Source organism: Orbicella faveolata, unplaced genomic scaffold (assembly GCF_042242905.1).
Source record: "Orbicella faveolata isolate gen_17 unplaced genomic scaffold, um_ofav_v1 contig_15, whole genome shotgun sequence".
Taxonomy (NCBI): Eukaryota; Metazoa; Cnidaria; class Anthozoa; order Scleractinia; family Merulinidae; genus Orbicella; species Orbicella faveolata.
In genome coordinates this window covers 9,082,321-9,101,236 of record NW_028301542.1, presented here as the reverse complement: position 1 = coordinate 9,101,236, position 18,916 = coordinate 9,082,321, and the positions used below count along the sequence as shown (strand labels likewise).

Sequence of the window (18,916 nt, the reverse complement as noted above, 5' to 3'; positions counted from 1 at the left end):
CCCTATGTACGGAATTTTTTTAAACTTTGCCAAAAGTTGCGTCTTATCATGCTTACTAAAATTTGATAATATAAAAAATTCACCGTGTAGTTTTTGAATTACAAGCCCCTAGAGCTGTAATTAAGGGTATTTTTAGCAGATCATACTGTTGCTATGGTAACGTTTTGTCTCACGAAAATGATAACAACGTGTCCACCAATGATTGGACAGTTTTGTGATACCATGATTGTAGCACCAAGTGATAAAGAGTGAATATAACAACTTATCAAAATCTAAGGGCTGGAAACTGTTTTGAGTCACCTTAAACTGAAAATTTCTTAAAGACGTTTCTATGCAAACTTTTATTGGTAGAAGGTATACCTGAGATAATCCTCATATCTGATGTTAAATTTATCCTTCAGCTAGCTTTTTTGCAGCGTTTGGTAAGGTAGCTTTTAATTGGATTAACAAATTATATTACTGTTTGCTTTTGGCCAAACTTACGTCGTACAAAGCATCATTCTCTATTTTCCAATTGCCCATAATTCACTCTGTCTGCCCCCCAAATTTTACATAAACTATTGTTGTGAAATGCTCTCGGGAATATGCAGACCTTCCAAGAGTATTTCACAACAATAGTTTATGCAAAATTTGGGGGGCAGACAGAGTGAATTATGGGCAATTGGAAAATAGAGAATTACGAAAAAAACCCAACTTTGTTATATTACTGTCACCATCATCCTTCCTCAAGAAATAGGGTATTGCCGATCTTAAACCAGACCACTCTAAGAAATTACAACTAATATTCGTTTCTTGTCTAATAACATCCAATCAATCCAAATTGTTCTTTGACTGATAAACCTAGTTGACTGATTAACGTTATGTTTTTTTCAAATAATTTTTTTGTTATAGAAAAAGCAGGTTTGCCATCTATCCTTATGTTTTTATTCCACATAATTGAGCTTTTATTGTCCTTATCAGAGACGGCGTTCCTAAACTCAGCCCAGAACTTAATCAACTCGGCATAGAATTGATTTGATATATTATAATCCTCAGGATCATAGTCACAGTGAAAAAGAAAGACACCTCTAAATGATTAAAGCATATGAGTGAGGTAACAGTTCCAGCCAGCGTTTTCACTGGCATGCAACCTTTTTAGCCGACAATCTGAGAGATTTTATCAGAGTCTCAAGGTCTAACACCCTTAACCCTCCATTTCCATAAGAATTAATCATTGCTGTTCTTACAACTCTATCTTGATCTCTACGCAAAACTTTAAAAACAATCCTGTTAATATGTATGACTACCTCTATTGTTGTCGTGGTTGTTATTGTTATTATTAATGAGGAAAACGAGATAGTCTCTTGCCTATAATAATCCTCTCTGCAAATTTGAAACTGAACTAGGGCCTGAGTACAAAGACTTGAGTTTAAACTTGCCAAACATCAATCTCCCTGAAGAAAACCCAGTTAGTCTGGTCTTGTGTCACCAACACCCGTAAACAAGATGTCATTTTATTACTTTCATTGAAAGTGACTTCGACTTTCCCGTGTTGGAAATTTCCAATTGTCTCAAATACTGTACAAGTTTTAATTTCATTTGCATTTGTCTGCAGTTCGTTTTTATTGTTAAAACTTGCTTGCAAAACAGCCGACCGAAGGTGATCATCAGGAGCAATATAAGAGCCTGTATCAACGAACACTTTACGTATAGACACTGCTCGAGTAAACTGGACAATAATAAAGTCATCTTTCTTGACTTTCTTGGTCCTGAAATAGCCATAACCCCTGTTGTAAGCATCTTGAGGATGTCCATAACTAGACGTCATTTGGCTGCTGACGTTAGCCAAAGGATTCAAACCCTTGTATTTGAGATCGTACTGGTCAAAATATTTTTCCCTTGATACGGTGGTATCACGGCCCTTGTTTTCCGCAAAAGAAGAATGACTTCCAATATGTTGAAACAGGGAAGCTGGAGGAAAACTGAGGTAATGTCCATCATGTTTAATCTGTCGCCAAAATATAATCAACCAATCTACGGGCATTTCGTCGTACATGAGGTAAAAATAGGTGGCAAGATTCTCCAGGTCGTTGGCGTGATAAATTTTGGCTACGTGTCCCATGGCGGAAGCGTCCAGACTGGGCCAAGTTGTCTTAACCGATGAGATAAAATCACGGAGCTTGGGATAAAAGCTTGGCGCTGGGAATACATCGTCTTCTAAATGAAGATAGTACTGCGAGAGACCGTGGCAATAGCACATTAAAAATGCAAAATCCACGTTCTGCTTTGAGCGCCAAAAGATCCTCTGCGGATTATCGCCAAATTTGGTTTTCATATTCGAGAGCGCTGGGTAAAACTCATTTGGTGCAAAAATTACACGGATAAAACCTTGGTCAATGAATTTCCTGAAATGATTCGACAACCCCACCAAAGTGGCAGATTTAGATGCTTCATCAAAGTCGGCGAGGAATATCACTACGAAGATTTCGCGCCTGTCCTCGTCACTCGTCTGGTTTATCAAGCCTTGGATCGTTCTAATAAGGTAGTTATCTCCACTAGGACGAGCAATTGATGAGATTCCAATAGTAAGAAAGCCTAAAGTGGAAACAAAACAGGTTGCATTTACACTTCCAAGACTTTCTTATGGAAGGGATGTTTTTTAAAAGAAGTATAGCTTTAAAGATTGACGGCCAAAAACAAGCACGTGATCAGCCAAAGTGTCCCTACACGCATTTTCTAGATCCACGAAAACAGCTACGAAGTTTGAGCAACAAGATTATCCACGGGAGGACTGGATCCAATTAGAGCATAAAAGGGTAATTAACTCTCTTACCCTTCATATTGTCTTGACTAATGTTCATTGCACAGCACCGTAGCTACATAGCATTTGAAATGTAATATTCTAATCTCACCTTTTCCTTTAGGGTAGCTTCCCAGTCTAGTTATTGTGGAACTGTTTATGATCTTTCTTTCCAAGCAAATAGAAGGCTGTTTTCCTGTGAAGATCAAGAAAAGTACTTAAGTGACTTTCGTGTGCCTTGACTTAGGTCTGGAAGTGACTTGGGAATCAGAAAGGGGTGACTAGAAATTGCGCGCGCTGTTTTAGGCGAATAGGTTACTTGAACACGTCACATCCTCGCATACGGTCAGGCTGCCCCTGCAGTGCGATCGAAAGTCAAAACCGACCTGTGTCGCCGAAACGACACGATAATAGTCTTTTTCTCACGGCAAGAAACAAAAAGAAAGAAAATGCCCAAGTTGCTCTGGCCTCTCCTAATACTAAGCTCGAGCACTCTGGGTTTGATTTGACGAGGAACAACATATTTTGTTCAAAATCATATAACTATTTTCCTACTTAGCGATACTCCACGAGTGACGAGCGAGTTGCCGAACACGGGCGACACATTTAATTTCTGGCCAAATTAAAACCGTTGGAGACAAAAAAAAGCTTCATATTTTCCACTTTCTACAATCTGATACGGTTTTTGACATTATAAATTCCGTTTCGTGAATATTCAATGCCGTCTCCAGTGAGAAAAGTTGTCCGACTTTAGTGCCTTTCCTGCTAACGTACATTTATTTCAGGACTTTGTCAGGACAGGACAGTTTTTCCCACCGTATGCAAGGGCGTACAAAGACTTTTCTTTCAAGAACTTCTGGAAATTCGCCAAATAAGCAGAAACAATATGAAATTATCAAAATCAGATTTTTTCCGATGATTTAATCGTTGTTCACATGCAGAAACTCCTAAGTTGACACGATACCGGCAAATTCTTGTTCAACTTACAAATCAAAGATTAAATATGTACTGTGTGGATCTATTTTGTAGACAATGGGACAACACGACAACACGATTTTGGTCTTGTTTAACTTCCTTGAATGTGTTTAAAGTAAAAGGTCTACAAATGACTTTGCCTCAGACATTGCCACTGCCAATATCAATGTTTAAACTGATGAGAGTTTGAGATTTCTCTTCGCCTAGTGCTTAGGCCGCTGTCACGCCACGACATTTTCCAGATTCAACTTTCGTTAGCAGATGGTAATTTCGAGTTTTTATTTTCTTTTTCTGCGTATTTTCATATTCCTTTCTCTTTTAATTCTACGTCCTTCTACTTAGGATGGTCTTTGAATGCCTAGCAAGGTTTAAAGTGGCGTTTACCACGCTATCCACGGCTGTATTGGCAAAAGAGAAGTGTTTCGCCGAAGTAGCAGGATAACGGTAAACACGGTAACTTTGAACGCTTTGTACAAAGTCAATATACCTTGGCCGAAAAATGTTTTTCCAGAAACGTGATGTATATCCCTCCAATGTCTAATTCATCACTGTGATTGCTTTCAAAAGCCTTGAACTTTTGAGAAATAATTATTTTAAAATCAGCTCCAACGCTCCATCTAATTTAGTATGCATCATTTGAAACTCTATTTTTTAATCGCTTCGGCAGTTTTTTGATGTTTATCGAATGTTATTGCATTAAAAGGCCTTTTTCTTCAACACTGTGTAGTTTTCTCATTATTTTGCGTTGCGATAGTAATTTCTGAACAGTTTTTTGCGGGGGCTTATTTTCGGCCTGATTTTGCTGCTATCAGACGGAAAAAGTTTGTGGCTCGATATTTTTGGTTTAAAGCGAAACTGAAACAAAAGAAATTCATTTTTAGATAGTATTCGGTAACCTCTGCTTGGGAGATAAAAATCGGCCGATTTTATTTTTTAGCTGGAAATCATCGGTCGTTTCTTAGGCGCCGGGCCTCTTAACAATTATTCGCCAAAGGCGAAGTGAACATTGGTGGATATTCACCAATGTTCACTGAGCTGAGGCGAATAATTGTTTTAGTATAATTTTCAGAGGTGAATAATAAGGACTACAAAATAATGGACTAAAACATAAAAACACAGACGCAATTCTTCTTCTGCATAAACGTATGCACCCGTAGTTTTAATAATAAGCTTACAGGTACATCGATTGTCAATCAATTTACTTATCGAGTTCGGCAGATTGCAGTAAAAAAAAAACGGGCGAAACACTACGAAAAATAAATTCATCCGGTACCTTTGTTTTATCGTTGTTGACTTCATTCACAGTTGTCATCATCGCCTAAAAATGAGCAGCTTTAGTTTCAAGAAAAATAAATTTCTTTCAATCGATCTGACCTGCTGGCGATAGACGCAACCACTGCGTTTATATTTACGATTCTTAATTTTACAATTTTGTCTGCTAGTGCGGATCGGCCCTTAGAGCGTTTAGGTTTATGGAACTTTTAGTTTACTCACCCAGAAACCGATTCCATTTTGAGGTTTCCGTCACGATATTTGGCAGTCCATCCTCTTGATCCGGATGATCCAGTGGTAATGGAGTGAACACGTTTCCAAAGAGAACCCCGATGGCGAAAACCGTGAAGACCATAAAGGCAAACTTTGTATGAGACCTGCGCTTAAATCTGCAACGCATACTTAGAATTGGTTGGTGTTCTTGAACTGCAACGGAGAAGAATATATAAATGAACACAGGAACATTAATTGCAGGAACGGGACACATAGAAATAGGCTTTCAGCACGCGCATTTTTGCAGTGTTTTCTAGCGATCCATACTGAACGTGAGCTAGACGCATTTCCCTGCTTAGAAGACTGAATATAAGAAGACTATAATGACAGGTGCACGGTTGTGAGCGTGAAGCCTGGCTGTTGTGGTTTAATTAGGATTCACGAGGGCGTTTGAAGAGCAGGTGACCCTCAAAACTCTGTCATTAACTTGATGGGGTGGGTGGGCGCTTATTAAATTTTTCCCAAATCGTGGCCTGACATGTTCATTTTTTAATACAGCATATCCGCATAAACAGCAACATTAGCTGTTTATCGACATAAAACGCTGATCCTAAAGTTTAAATCGCGGCACCGTTAGTACTTGTAATTTTTTTCCAAACGAAACGTGTTGACAAACTGAAACAATGTACAAAGCTAATACTACATGACGAAAACTATACATCCTTTGTTGTCTCATTACTCGTCCACGAAATGGGGGGAGGGGAGGGGGGCGCTTATTCGAGGGTGGGGGGCGGTTATGTTAAATTTTGGCTGATAGGAGGGGCGTTTATTTGAAGGAGGCGCTTATTCCAGGGGGAGCTAATTCGAGGATTTACGGTATGCCTTTTGCTACAGCTGGCCACGTGACGTGCTTTTCAAGAACACACTGAACAGTCATTGGCAATGCACGATGTTATCAGACGTGGAAAGAACATAAAACAAATTTGCTTACATATAGGATTTTAGGTTTATATCCTTTAAGACAGATTTTTTTTAATGGGCGCTAGAAATTAGAAGGACTTGTAAGGGAGGCAGACACTTTTCCCTCCAGTCACGCTCCAGTGTAAGGTCCAGCAGGGACCTTACATCGGAGAGAGAAGACGGCTTACTCTTCAGTAATCCTGACGGAACCAATCAAATTTTCCTACTCCTGAACGGAAGAACACTCGTTTAACGCTGCTGCAATATCAGAATTGTTGTTGAACGCCATCGTCAAAAAAATTAAATTTTGTTTGGTATACAACAATCTTGAAAACTTTGTTGTTTTTTGTCTTCAAAATTCAGCTACGAAATGGTGCGCCTGACGAAAGGCGGACTTTTATTTTGGAAACATAATGGTTGAAGAAAACCAATTAGCTTTGAGGTTGATCGTGAACAATATGAACACATTGTTTTCGTCCTTGAGGAGAGACATTGGGGTTTGTGGTATTGCAGGCGTATTTCCGGCTGTCACTTGGTTCCGCCGAACCAAGTGACAGCCGGAAATACGTCTGCGTTCACAGGCTGTGGTATTGCGGTATTAGACAATTTTTTGCGGTATTTTGAACCTGCATGATGCGGTGTTTTGGCATTTTGGACAGTATATATATGTGTGAATTTATGAAAACCGTGTCAAATTTAAGGCAAAACGTTCACGCCTGCCTGCAGGCGATAGCTGGCGGGGAGGCCTTTGCGGTGCTTGAAAAGCCAGGTGGGCTTCCGTCAAGGATGGTGGGAGAAGACAGCCCTGGGACCTGGCTACCAGCTGATACCAAGCGGGGCTGCCAGGACCTAACCCCAGCGGGGAGGGGGGGAGGGTCATAGAGAGAGGCACTTTCCTCAGTTAAAACTGCTCATTTTCTTTGCAGGACAGCCTTGGCCAGCAATGCCCTGCAGCCTTAGGGGCCGGCAGCCAGCCAGCCAGACACAAGCAAGGTGGGTGAGTAGGCTGTGTGTTGACAGAGTGCCTGTGCTTGATTGAGTGAAAAAGCCTGTGTATTTTCTTGGAAAATGTCAGGGTGGTTGTGTTGAAATTAGCACGGTTTCATAAATTCAGACATATATAAATTATCCTCAAAGTTCTCCAACGTTTTCCGAGTCTTTTCTAGTCTCCAATTGAACATTCCCTTAATCGGAAAAGAGTAAGTTAATGTTAGTTAATTATCAGCCAATACGCCGATAGATATTACGAATTTTGATTATAATCTCTAAATCGGAAATTACCTAACTTAACGTTTACTAACAAATTCTTCATTGCTATCAGTTACTCTAAACTTAACACACAGAGTATTATGGTTTCGGTGTGACATCGAGTTTCCACTCGGTATTGAAGTATTGCGGTATTTGGTGAAGTTGTTTTGCGATGTTGCGGTATTTGCTGAATTTGTTTACGGTCAGTGAGTTACCATGAAAACAAGATAGGCCGCCACTGCCATTTAATCTGGGACTTAATGAGAAGGGACTGCGTACATTAGTGGATCGTCTGGGAAGAAATCCAGAGCAGCTCGTGAATTATGATCAAATCATCCACAGCCAGTTAAGAGAACGACTCATTAAAAAGGTGGGAAACCCTTACCGTCACACTGGAACCCTGCACTAAATCCCTCATCACCCTGTTATTAACGAAGAAAGAGTCACAACCAAGATAATAATCGTCTACGATGCCTCTGCAAGAGCCTCATCTGATGCTCCCAGTCTAAATGATTGTCTTCACGGTGGACCGTCACTTCTACCAGACCTGAGTGCGTTGTTGATGAAGTTTCGAGTTCCTCAGATAGCCATGACAGCAGACATCGAAAAGGTCTTTCTCCAAGTTGAATTAATGAAAGTCGACCGAGGTGCAACAAGGTTCCTATGGATTAAGAACCTTCAAGAGCCAATCGATGTAGAAAGGAACATTGAATGCTATAGATTTCATCGAGTGTTGTTTGGAGCATCCCCCTCACCAGTTCTCCTTGAAGCAACCCTGAGGCATCACCTACACAAGCAAAAGGATGATTGGGTCGCAGAGGACCTGAAGAACTCCATGTACGTGGACAATGTCCTCTCTGGAGTTAGTGACGATGACGACGCGGAGCACTATTACCGTCATTCACGACATCGCTTGGTTAGTGCAGGAATGAACCTCACTAACTCAAGTGAACTGAAGGAGAAGTTGGTGGCTGAAAATACCATTGCTACTGAAAAAGTCGAAAGTTCTGGGCCTGGAGTGGGATTCAAATGCCGACACAATCAGTTTCCCTTTAATGAAAGTCGTATCAGAGACTAAGGCGCTTCATGACCAGATCACAAAGAGAAGCGTTTTGAGTATTGCTGCAAAAGTGTTTGATCCACTTAGATTACAATGATATGAGCCATTCACAGGGAGAGTCAAAATGATATTGAAAGGATTGTGGAAACAGAAGGTAAGCTGGGACAGCCAATTGCTAGAGGAGCTTAAACCTCAGTGGTGGACATGGTTTGAGGAGTTGGAAACCGTCCCGCTTATTCAAATTCCCTGATCGTACTTTCCATTAGGATGGAGCGGAGCTCATTTACACGTTTTCGGAGATTCCAGCAATAAGGCCTACGGAGTAGTGGCAGAATCTAATTGCCGAATTAAGTGCATCTAAAATGCAACGTTTAAATCAATTAAATGCGACATATTTGAATTAAATGCGAGTTCAGTCGAATATTCTGACTGAAGCTCGACAGCTGATTTAAACGCCGCATTTTACATGTGCCGAATCTAATTCATAAATGTTAAGTTATATTATACCCATAACTCCACAGTTTTGTGCTTTATGACATGCGCACAACAAGATGAAGGGAATTTTCGGCGGCAATTGCAGTAGGAGATGTAGAAGGAAGGCTGTTGAAGATACCAGTATGTGTGGTTCTTGCTTTGCTCCAATCGTGTAACGTAGTCCTGCAAAACCAATTATGTTTCTGCCATCAAGCAACCGCTCTATGCTACATGACATGCGGAGTAGGGAAGCGACTGTTGAGGATACTAGTGTATGCGGTGGGTCTTACTTCTCTTCAGCAAAGTTACATAGAAGATGGAGAGTGAAGTCTATGAACTTGAAAGTGAAACGAAAATCAGAATTTAAGAGGTAATGCACTGCCATCTGCATGGTAAATCGCTTCATCCTGTTTGCGCGAATAAATGGTGTTTGAAAAGTATTAACGATCTAAACGGAAAATGTGCTCCTTATCATTGTCAGCCGTATTGATGGGAAAGTTGAAACGGAGTCAGGGAATGAACACGTCGCTCACGCTCAGCAATTTTAAATCAAATGCCGAACTTTTAAATTCGAGCCGACTCATATTATTATTAGATTCGGCCCATGTAAAATGCAACGTTTAAACCGGGCCTTAAAGTGTTCTAATGTATTACGCCATTTGCAAAACGTACGTAGTTGCACACGAGGGAACAATCCTCCGCAACCAGTCCCCTCATGTAAACTCTGAAAGGGACTTTTCACAGCGAATAGTCCTGGGGACTTCTCCCCACCGGTGTATTCTAATAGAATTTTACCAAAAAAGGTTTTCTGGTCAATCGCACCAAGAGATAATACGCTGTCCGGATTGGAATAACTACTTGTTTCCCGAGAAACACGCTTACGCGCGTTGCCATGGCGTTTTGTAAGTACTCGACTTTGGTCGGTGGTAATTCCGGCTCCAGTTTAGAAAGTCCTGCAAATGTGGAGTGCATAACGATCGGCCAGCGCACAATGGCCATCTGACATTTTGTAAAGTAAACGACGATGTTGGCGTGGACAGTGAATTCAAACTGCTGCTTGCTCGTGCAGGTAGAGTGTTTAGTATTGCAGGCCTAACTAAGCATTTTCGATCACTGTGTAGGCCCTAAAAAGCACCAAATTTTAAATAAGCGGGTGTGAGTTTAGTTTAGTTTGGACGGGAATTAATTTGTAATTGAAAACTTGCTGAAAATTCAAGGTTACCTTCAAAAGTCACGGTTATTGTCAAGGCGAACTACCGCTAAGGCAGTTAAATATTGTTATTCTTTATCTGTTCGAAGAAGAACAACTCCTTGCAGTTCCGACACTCTTACCTAAATGAAATCTATGCGAGCATCCCTTAAAGAGTTCTTAGTGGTGAGGCCTGGCGGCCTCAACCCTTTTCCGAAATATACGATTATAGCCGGCTGTATTTACAAGCCGATTTTTACGTTATACGGGAGGGGAAGGGGGAGGAACAGGAGGGTAAATCTCCCTTCTCCCCAGATTTTAAACCAATTTTTCTCTCCTCCCTACTTTAAATATTCCATAAAACTATTTCCCCATCCAGGTCCATCCAGTTCTTCCTACTCCCAGCATTTCCTTTTCTCCCTCCTGCCTTCTTTTTTCACCAATTCCTCCCTCGTCCCAACTTTTTGTTGAGCCATTTCCCCCTCCTCCGTATTCTGGTCCTCCCCCTTATTACGTTTATGAGCTAGAAATATGTCCTATTCCGGTTGTGCAGATCCTATTGCTGCAAGTAATACAAATGATTTGAATGAATCGTTCTTAAAAATTCATCAATTGCCAACCTTATTTGGTCAAGCTGTTTGATCTTTGTCGTTCCGCAAAGTAATCATCCTTCAATTTGTGCAATATTTTAGGCATTTTTGAAGTTGAAGAGTCTCATTTAACAATTACGGTATGTCCCCGTCATCGCAACTTGTTTGGAATTCGTTGGCTGTGCAAAAAAACACGGTGCACTGTTCCTTCTCTGATAGCAGTCCATGGACTCGCAGGATCCACTGGCCAGTGTGGGCTTAACAGTGTACAGTCTGCGTACATCTTTCGCATAGCTAAGATTCTTGTCCCAGTTGGGTCGCGTATGTATATGTATATATATATATATATATATATTTTTTTTTTTTTTTTTTTTTTTTTTCGTATTAGATAGTGAGCCCCTCACAGGCGTTCAATTAGTTGTGCTTGCGCTGTTCCTCAACTACCGAACGCCTGGAAAGACAATGAAAACCTCCGTGAGCGGGAGGGCTTACTCACTTAAGTGACGGGAAGGTGCAAAAACCTATTCTGGGTTTGATACTTAGGAACTGTCGACTTGACGCGGTTATAAATTTTCGTAGTGTCTTTATTTGGATGAAAGATTTGGTTAAGGTTTTTCATTGGGGTTCTCTCATTTTTTTGTCGCAGACAACTGTAATTTTTATCAGTTTCTTTTTATAAGACGTCCCGTAAACTACTTGCGAGCAAGAAAGGATAAGGAAAATCCCGCTCAAGTTATTTTTAGATATAGCATCAAGTTATCCCAAGGATAATGTTGTGCGTGGATGTTTTCTTGGAAGGTGAAACTGTAAAGCCGCTTGGGGCCTTGGGCTGCCCGCGTGAGTAAATCTTTGGTCACCGGATTAGCTGTCTAGACTCTCTCAGGTTGTGTGTCATCTTTGCGATATACTCCCGCATTAGTAACTCACGTGCCAAGTCACAAGGACGCGCTGCAGTTACTTATTACTTATTAAATTAAATCATGGTTTTACTGATATCAAATAATGATTTATTATTTGAAATAAGGCTTTTCTTGGTTTTAAATAAGCGATTAAATTAACCATCATCCGCCGGACGTCAAATAGTTTACGAATGAGCTATGATTTCAAATCAGTAAGTCGTGATTTGAAATAATAACCGCAAGATTTGAAATCAGGATTTATTATATCAAATCATAAACTTATGATTTGAAATCAGCATATATCAAATCATTAGCGCATGATTTGAAATAATAGTTTATTATATCAAATCATAAGCGCATGATTTGAAATCAGGATTTAATATATCAAATCCTTAACGCATGATATCATATCACAAAACTTTATTTAGTAAATAACGAAAAAAAACCATAAAATTAAGCTATATCATTTTCGTTACAAACGGCGCCCCATAGGTATGTGCTCATCAGCCTTTTCTCCTTTTACAGAGAGCATACACAAATTCGTCCAGTTGGGACACCCAGCGTCAAGTGCTATCCGTGCCTCCCGCTTTCCCGTCGTGTTGCCATGTTACAAATGACAGGCCAGCTCGTTGCTAGGGGTCACGTGCGCGCGTGTTAGATCATGAGTTGAGTTTGTAAAACGTGAGCGGTGAAAGCGATGTTGTTCTGAGTGTAAAACCCGCGAATAAAGTTGTCTTAAACGAACCAGCCAAGTTTAATCGTCGTCCAGCAGCGAAATTTGGTTCACCCAGCCAGATATTGATCGAAATCGCCGAGCCAAGCTGTAAGTCAGCCGTGTAACTGCGTGTAATTATCATCGAACCCTGTGGTTAATGTATTTCAACACGAAAGATGCTTAAGATCTAGTAACAGTATTCAGTTAGAGAGATCTTTAATTAATAATACTCTACAGGACCAGACTGCAGGGTTATTTAACACGTTGCCCAGCAACGTGAGGTGCTACCAAGACTATATCAAATTTTGTAAAGACACCAAAAACATTATTTTTAAGAGAGCTTTAGAACATCTGGCATAATTTTAATTACTTATTTATTCATTTATTTATTTTAGCATATCTTAAAACACAATTTTATCTCGTTTACACATAGATATAAATTTTTAGATATCTCTTAACCATTTTACAATTGTAAATTTAGTTAGCATCGGGCAGGCGAAGAGCCACCCTGTGGATATACTGCCCGAAATGCCATTATTATTATTATTATTATTATTATTATTATTATTATTATATTATTGTGAAAGAGTCATTCAAGCCGCGCCAAGATGAGTGCCTCAAACAGAGGAGAAGGTGAAACACCTCGACTCTTTACGCCAAGTGAGTCTACTACTTCAAGTAAACGTTCCGTTTTAAGAAAGAAACCGCTGGCCGAGAAGTTAGCCTTGGAACTAAAAATAGCCAAGCAAACGTTTGCAAATGAGATCGAGTGTCTGCGAGCCGAACAACAGCAACGTGCAGAAACTTTCGGAACTTCAAAAGAAAGAACGGTTGTCCAGTACACACAATCTGATACGTTCAGACAAAACAACTTTTCGATCTGCACAGTTTGACAGATAGTAAAAGACTGTTTTCGATCCGTATACGTTCGGAAAATTGCATCTCATTTAAGGAGACTTATTAGAAAATAAATCACTTACTCACTTACCGGAGTCGACGGGGTGGCACGGCTTGTCGATCCGTACACTTTGTACGGATGGAAAAGGCCGTTTTCCATCCGTAAACGGTCGGAAAATTACATCTCAATTACGCGGACACGATTAATAATAAATAATAGTACTACTAATAAAACGGGTTAGTAGCAAATATTACGTCTTTCTCCGAAGTTAACTTAAATAGGTGTCGCATCATTGGACCAAGCGTCGAGAATTGACGCGCAAATTTCGCTGCTGACAAGAAGTGCATTCTAACCCGCTCGAAAGTCGTTTCTCGGAAGGTACTGAACGGGTTGAAACGAAATGCGTTTCTTTCAAAAGGTTTATCAAACACAGCTGAAATATTTGTTTCCCGTTCGTTGGAACTCCCGGTGCATATTTTTGCACATTCATATTTTCGTAAGTGCTGTGTAATGTTTACAACAGTTTGCATTCACGCCCACGGCGAAAAAAGCTGCATCTCCAGAACTAGGGTACTGTTTGGATCAAGAGAGGTCTCTTTGGAAAGAATTTTCAATGCGCTGAGCAGGAAAATTATCTTCTATGTTATTATCCTAAGTTTTCTTGGTAAGAATCCAATCTCGGATATTCTTAAAGAAACGCACCTTAAGTCTTGTCTTTTCTCTGCATGACTGATTCACATGAGGCGCCATGTCTGCCGACAAGAATTCGCATTCTAGGCTCGATTCTAGGCCCAGTTCAGACGTCGTGCTTTTGCTGTGCCGCACTTAATTCAGGAATTAAGTTCGTCTAAAGCACGGCAGAAGTGCGGCGCCTGAATCAAACTTTTGCAATAAATTCGGCAAGCGATTAAGATCGACAAGCTCTGCCGTGCTACACGACTATGGCACGGCAGCGATTCAAACGTCGTGCTCCTGTCGAGACAAACAAAATTCATAAATTATATCAATGTATTTTGGCGAGATTGCGTTCCCACGGGGAGTTAGGAGGAGAATTGTTACGAGGCATCAGTAAATGCTGAATATGCTTCGACTCTGTCACGAAGTCTGAATCAGAGTTCCCCCACCCGCCGTGCTACTATCGAACCACGGCAGAAGTACAACGTCTAATGGCCTAAGGTCGTCTCTCGAAAAGTACGGAGCAAATATATCTCTTTCGAAAAGCTTTGCAAAGCGCATAACAGCTAAAATATTTGTCTCCAGTTTGTTGGAACTTCTACTCCGAAAATTCCGGTGCAATTGTCTGCATATTTAACCCCGAAAATGCTGTGTAATACTTACTAAGGTTTGTAGGTCCACGGCGAAAGAAGCTGCTGCTGCTCCGGAACTACCGCACCGTACGTTTGGATCAAGTGAGGTCTCTTTGGAAGGCAATTTCAAAGCGTTGGGCATGCATGAAATTGACTTCTGTGTGCTTATCCTAAGTTTTCATGAAAATAAGTCTTGTCATTTCTCTGCATGACTGATTCACATGAGGGGTCAATATGGCTGCTGACAATAACTGCATTCTAACACTTTCGAAAGTCATTTCTCGGAAAGTGCTGAACGGATTAAAGCAAAAAACATCTCTGTAGAAAGCTTTATCAAAGCGTAGAACAGTTCGAATTTTCTTCCTCTTTCCTTACGAATTGCGTTCAGAAAATCCAGGCGCACGTATTTTGCATATTCGATTACCTATTCAAAGTCAATTTGAATCGGTAAAAAATGCCCTAGGGGTGAATTAATGATATGAAAATATTAATATAAAACGGAAACAATTACTCCCCGTTGTGCACTCTACTCTAGTCCGTGGCAGCGAACAGTTGGCACCCCACCCGCCCTCCCTGCGAGGAAGCCGGGTTTGAAGCCTGGGCCACCTACTCGGAGATCTTCTGAACCTGGTTTGGGCTTGTCCCAGGCCAGAGCGATTCGCCACACCTTATCTACATGTCATGAATATCAATACCCAGGGCAGAATATTACAATATTAAAACCAAACCTTTAATGTTACGACGCCATTTAAATTGAGCAATCACATATCTTTCCTGAAATAACCTCGCAGTTTCACCACGCACTAAAATTAGATTGAAAACGATTATCATTGGAAGAGGCCCATTGTGGTGTGTGTTCTCTTGGGCCTTGTCCACAGCTATCCGAATATTTTTGAATCTGCAACTTTTTCTTTCCGGATACGGCTTCCGTCCACACGCATACGGCGAATTAGGCTGCGAATCCGGAAATTTTTTAATCCGCTCTCCAGAGTGGAAAAAAATAAATCCGCAACGAATCCGATAACGTGTGGACGGTGAATCCGGATATTTTCGAATCCGATGACGTAGTAAAATCGTGTCCAGTCTCTTACCGAACAATAAACCAATATGGCGGCACAGTATGTAGGCCTAGTTTCTCTAGAGTGAATCCGGATACGACCGAATGCGTGTGGACAAGCGAATTCGATTTGAATACGCTACGTGTGGACGGGGATATTTTTGAATCCGGAAAGAAGAAGTTGAGGATTCAAAATTATCCGGATACATGTGGTCGGGGCCTTAGATAATAGTCTCTCGCTTAACCATGCAACTAACTTGCTTAAAAAGGTAATTCACTTAGAGGTTTTATAATAAGCAGTTAATGAATGGCCCCATGGGCAACAGTGAGTTTTGTTTCCCCGAGACCCTCAATGTTCCCCCTCGGCGAACTGTTTCTTGCGGCGGCCGGTCATTAAGGGGGTCTTATACCTTAATTTTTTTTTTTGCAAAAAAAACTCTGTGGAACAGTTTTGGTACCACGTTAAATTAAAGGACTTTTTTTAAAGGACTCCTTTTCACATGCCACGATAGTTAATGAATAACTAGCTTCTAAGTGGTAAAGAGTGGTGTTCATTATAAACGCGATAACGTAATAATGAATAGTTGGAGAAGCATGGAATTAAGTTCATCCTGTCCATAAGCAAGTTTTCCAGGAGACAAACCTCTGAAAACAGTGTTTTGAGGGGGTTTTTCTCGTGAAATTTTGAAAAAGTATACTAATATTAATTAATATTAACTATATTAACTAAATAACAGGGAAAGAAATTTCATAAATTGCAAATTTTGGAGATTTAAGACCTAGATAATTGTGTCCTTTACCAATGTTGAAAATTTGACAACATTCGGTTAAAACCCAGTGGAGATATTGTGTGCGAGAAATTGGCGATACGTCTATTTTGTCATTTTAAGAAATGAGGCTTTTGTCTCCGAGAGCCCAAATTAGCCCTGTGAACGGGGGGAGGGGTTAGAGGCAAGGGGAGGGGGTATATCGAAAGCTTTTAGATAAATGTTCCATTGAATACCCGGATAAACACCTGTCATAGAAATGTTAACCAAGTATAAGGAACGTACAAGATGATAGAGGAAACAATGTTCAGGAAAATGCTGCAAAATTCTCATAAGTACACTTTAAAGCGTTTCTGTGAAGTATCATTAAAATGTACTGAATTGATTCCATTTTGTGAGTACTTTTAGACTGTAAACAATGGTTGCTATGGATGTTGCTATGTTGAAATATAGTTACCAGTGTGCAGATTTCTTTATTCAAACGTAAATCAAGAAGTAATTAGAGGAAAATCGTTTCAATATAAGATTTTCAAATGGACAGGGATGTTGAATCTTCATGTTCCGAAAAAATGGTTTTTTTTGAGAAAAATTTATATCTGAGAGTATAAGACCTCCTTTAAGTGTTTTGTTATACCTCCCAACTCAAAAGTAAAGAAAAAAAGAAAGAAAAAAAAAGAAACTGCGAAGCAATCGTTTGCTTTACGCCGGCTGCCTCAGAAATTTGCCACGCGTTTCAAGAAGCAAGATCTGATCACGTGCGAGTGGAAAGGTCATGTTGTTGTTTCGATCCTTAGGGAGTTTATAGTGCATTTTGCAATGAATGGGCGCGCTGTAGCGGGAAAAACGCCAACGAACCCCAGCTATATAACAATGGGATTTACATGACCTTGTCATAACTTGTTTTTATGCATTAAAGCTAGGATTATCTTTCGATGTGCTATTTATATAATTCAATGATTTTCAGTCTGCAAGCTGTGTTGTGATGATTAATAGCCAGTTCAGTGGTGCTACATTTGGATGTATTTTGTGATTGTTTGATCTGAAAGCCATTTTTAAAACAGTGAACTGGGAAACAGGGCGGCAGCTGTTAAGTTTTCTGCTAATTAATTAGAAATTGGTAACGGATTATTAATTCACCAGCATATCCAAACAAAACTGTTGGCAATATATGCTACATTATCAATCTTGAAAGCGTGGATTACCCAAAACTTGTTTGATTTTGACGTCATTCTGAGATCCTTTTGTGATGGGGTTGTTCAAAGTTAATTGGTGTGAGTCTATTACTTTTTTTTTTGTAGTTTTGGTTTTCCTTCGGGAAATGAACTATTTATATAATAATCCTTATTCTATTTACAAAAACGTTCGTGCGAAAGTGCGAACATCGCCATTCTTAGCTGTCAAAGTATCCTTTAGGATGCACTCGAAGAAATAATTATAAAAGAAACGCGCTCATCTAATTTCTGTTTTTAGGCTTGATTTCCGCTGATCTCTCGAGTACGCGAGTCGGGTCTACAGGTGCGCGCGCGATCCTTTCTTGAACAGTGGCTAGTAATCGAACCTATTCCGTTTTAAGTGGTATCTTTTAGGGTCTAATGAAGCTTGAGCAACTCCCATATTAGTCTTTTTTAGGAGTTAAATTCAAATTTCCCGACAAGCATCCCTGACCTTCTCATATGGGAGTTCCTCCCCCCCCCCCCCCGGGTTTCAAACGTCTAACCGGAAGTGAGGGAATGATTGAGTGAAATCGTTCCACCATTACAACTTGGAAATTATATTGAAATATTTTCCATGTTAAAAATGTTGAATTTTCCTCCTTGATTGTTCGCTCCTTGAAACAGAGATAAGACTTGCTGACGCGATTGTTGGCTGAAACTTAAGTGGTCAAGGTGTTGGAAATATTTCGCTGCTGGTTTTCCGAAAGTGAACTGAACTAAACCGGGAAGATTCGAAACACAAACTTCAAGCGGGCGCTGATTTCAAGATCACGCTTCTCGGAAGCCATTTGAGTGCTTTGCTCTGATTGGCTAAGTGATTTTGCTCCGGGCGGTGATTATATTTTTCACATGTGTAGAATGCTATACATGTGATTGTTTCTTGTTGTTGGTAATTCCTGCAATGAAATATGTCATCGCTAGCATGTTCATCTGATCTCGTTCCCGGCTCCTGCTTAGTAGTTTAGTCGACACCAGAAGAAATGCAATTTTTGAGTCGCTACGAAGTAGCCTGAAATTAAATACTTCTGCGACACGGGAGCAACAATCCGTGGGCCTGGGTCCGTTAGTGCAGTTGCATCATGGGTAATGTCGTGTGATTATTTAAGCTTGGGATTGCTCCTAGGCAATCATTCTAGGCCTATCATTCTGATTTGTGTCTTTCTGAATGTGTTTCGCCCTGTAGGATGGACTGCAAGAGCTTGGGCCTGGTTCCTGCCCAGATTTCCTGTCATTTTTTTCCTTACAGGGTCTTTTCCTGGCAGGTTTTTTCTTGCCCCCTCTAACCACAATGTCTTGTTA

At 40.4% G+C, this 18,916-nt stretch overlaps 1 protein-coding gene across 3 annotated transcripts; it reads right to left on the bottom strand.

The window, feature by feature from the left end:
* Positions 1–901: 901 nt before the first annotated feature.
* LOC149113444 (alpha-1,6-mannosyl-glycoprotein 4-beta-N-acetylglucosaminyltransferase-like) lies at positions 902–14,707 on the bottom strand. Of its 3 annotated transcripts, none has more exons than XM_089288313.1 (4): positions 14,611–14,707; positions 5,249–5,452; positions 2,892–2,975; positions 902–2,574 (listed from the first exon to the last, which is right to left on the bottom strand). In XM_089288313.1, exons 2-4 carry the CDS (start codon positions 5,424–5,426, stop codon positions 1,409–1,411), a joined length of 1,428 nt encoding a protein of 475 aa, XP_089144439.1. In that variant the 5' UTR covers positions 5,427–5,452; positions 14,611–14,707; the 3' UTR covers positions 902–1,408. The 3 variants fall into 3 exon arrangements, with proteins under 3 accessions (XP_089144439.1, XP_089144440.1, XP_089144438.1); XM_089288314.1 differs by lacking the exon at positions 14,611–14,707 and adding an exon at positions 13,975–14,009; XM_089288312.1 differs by lacking the exon at positions 14,611–14,707 and having other exon boundaries at positions 5,249–5,727.
* Positions 14,708–18,916: the final 4,209 nt, after the last annotated feature.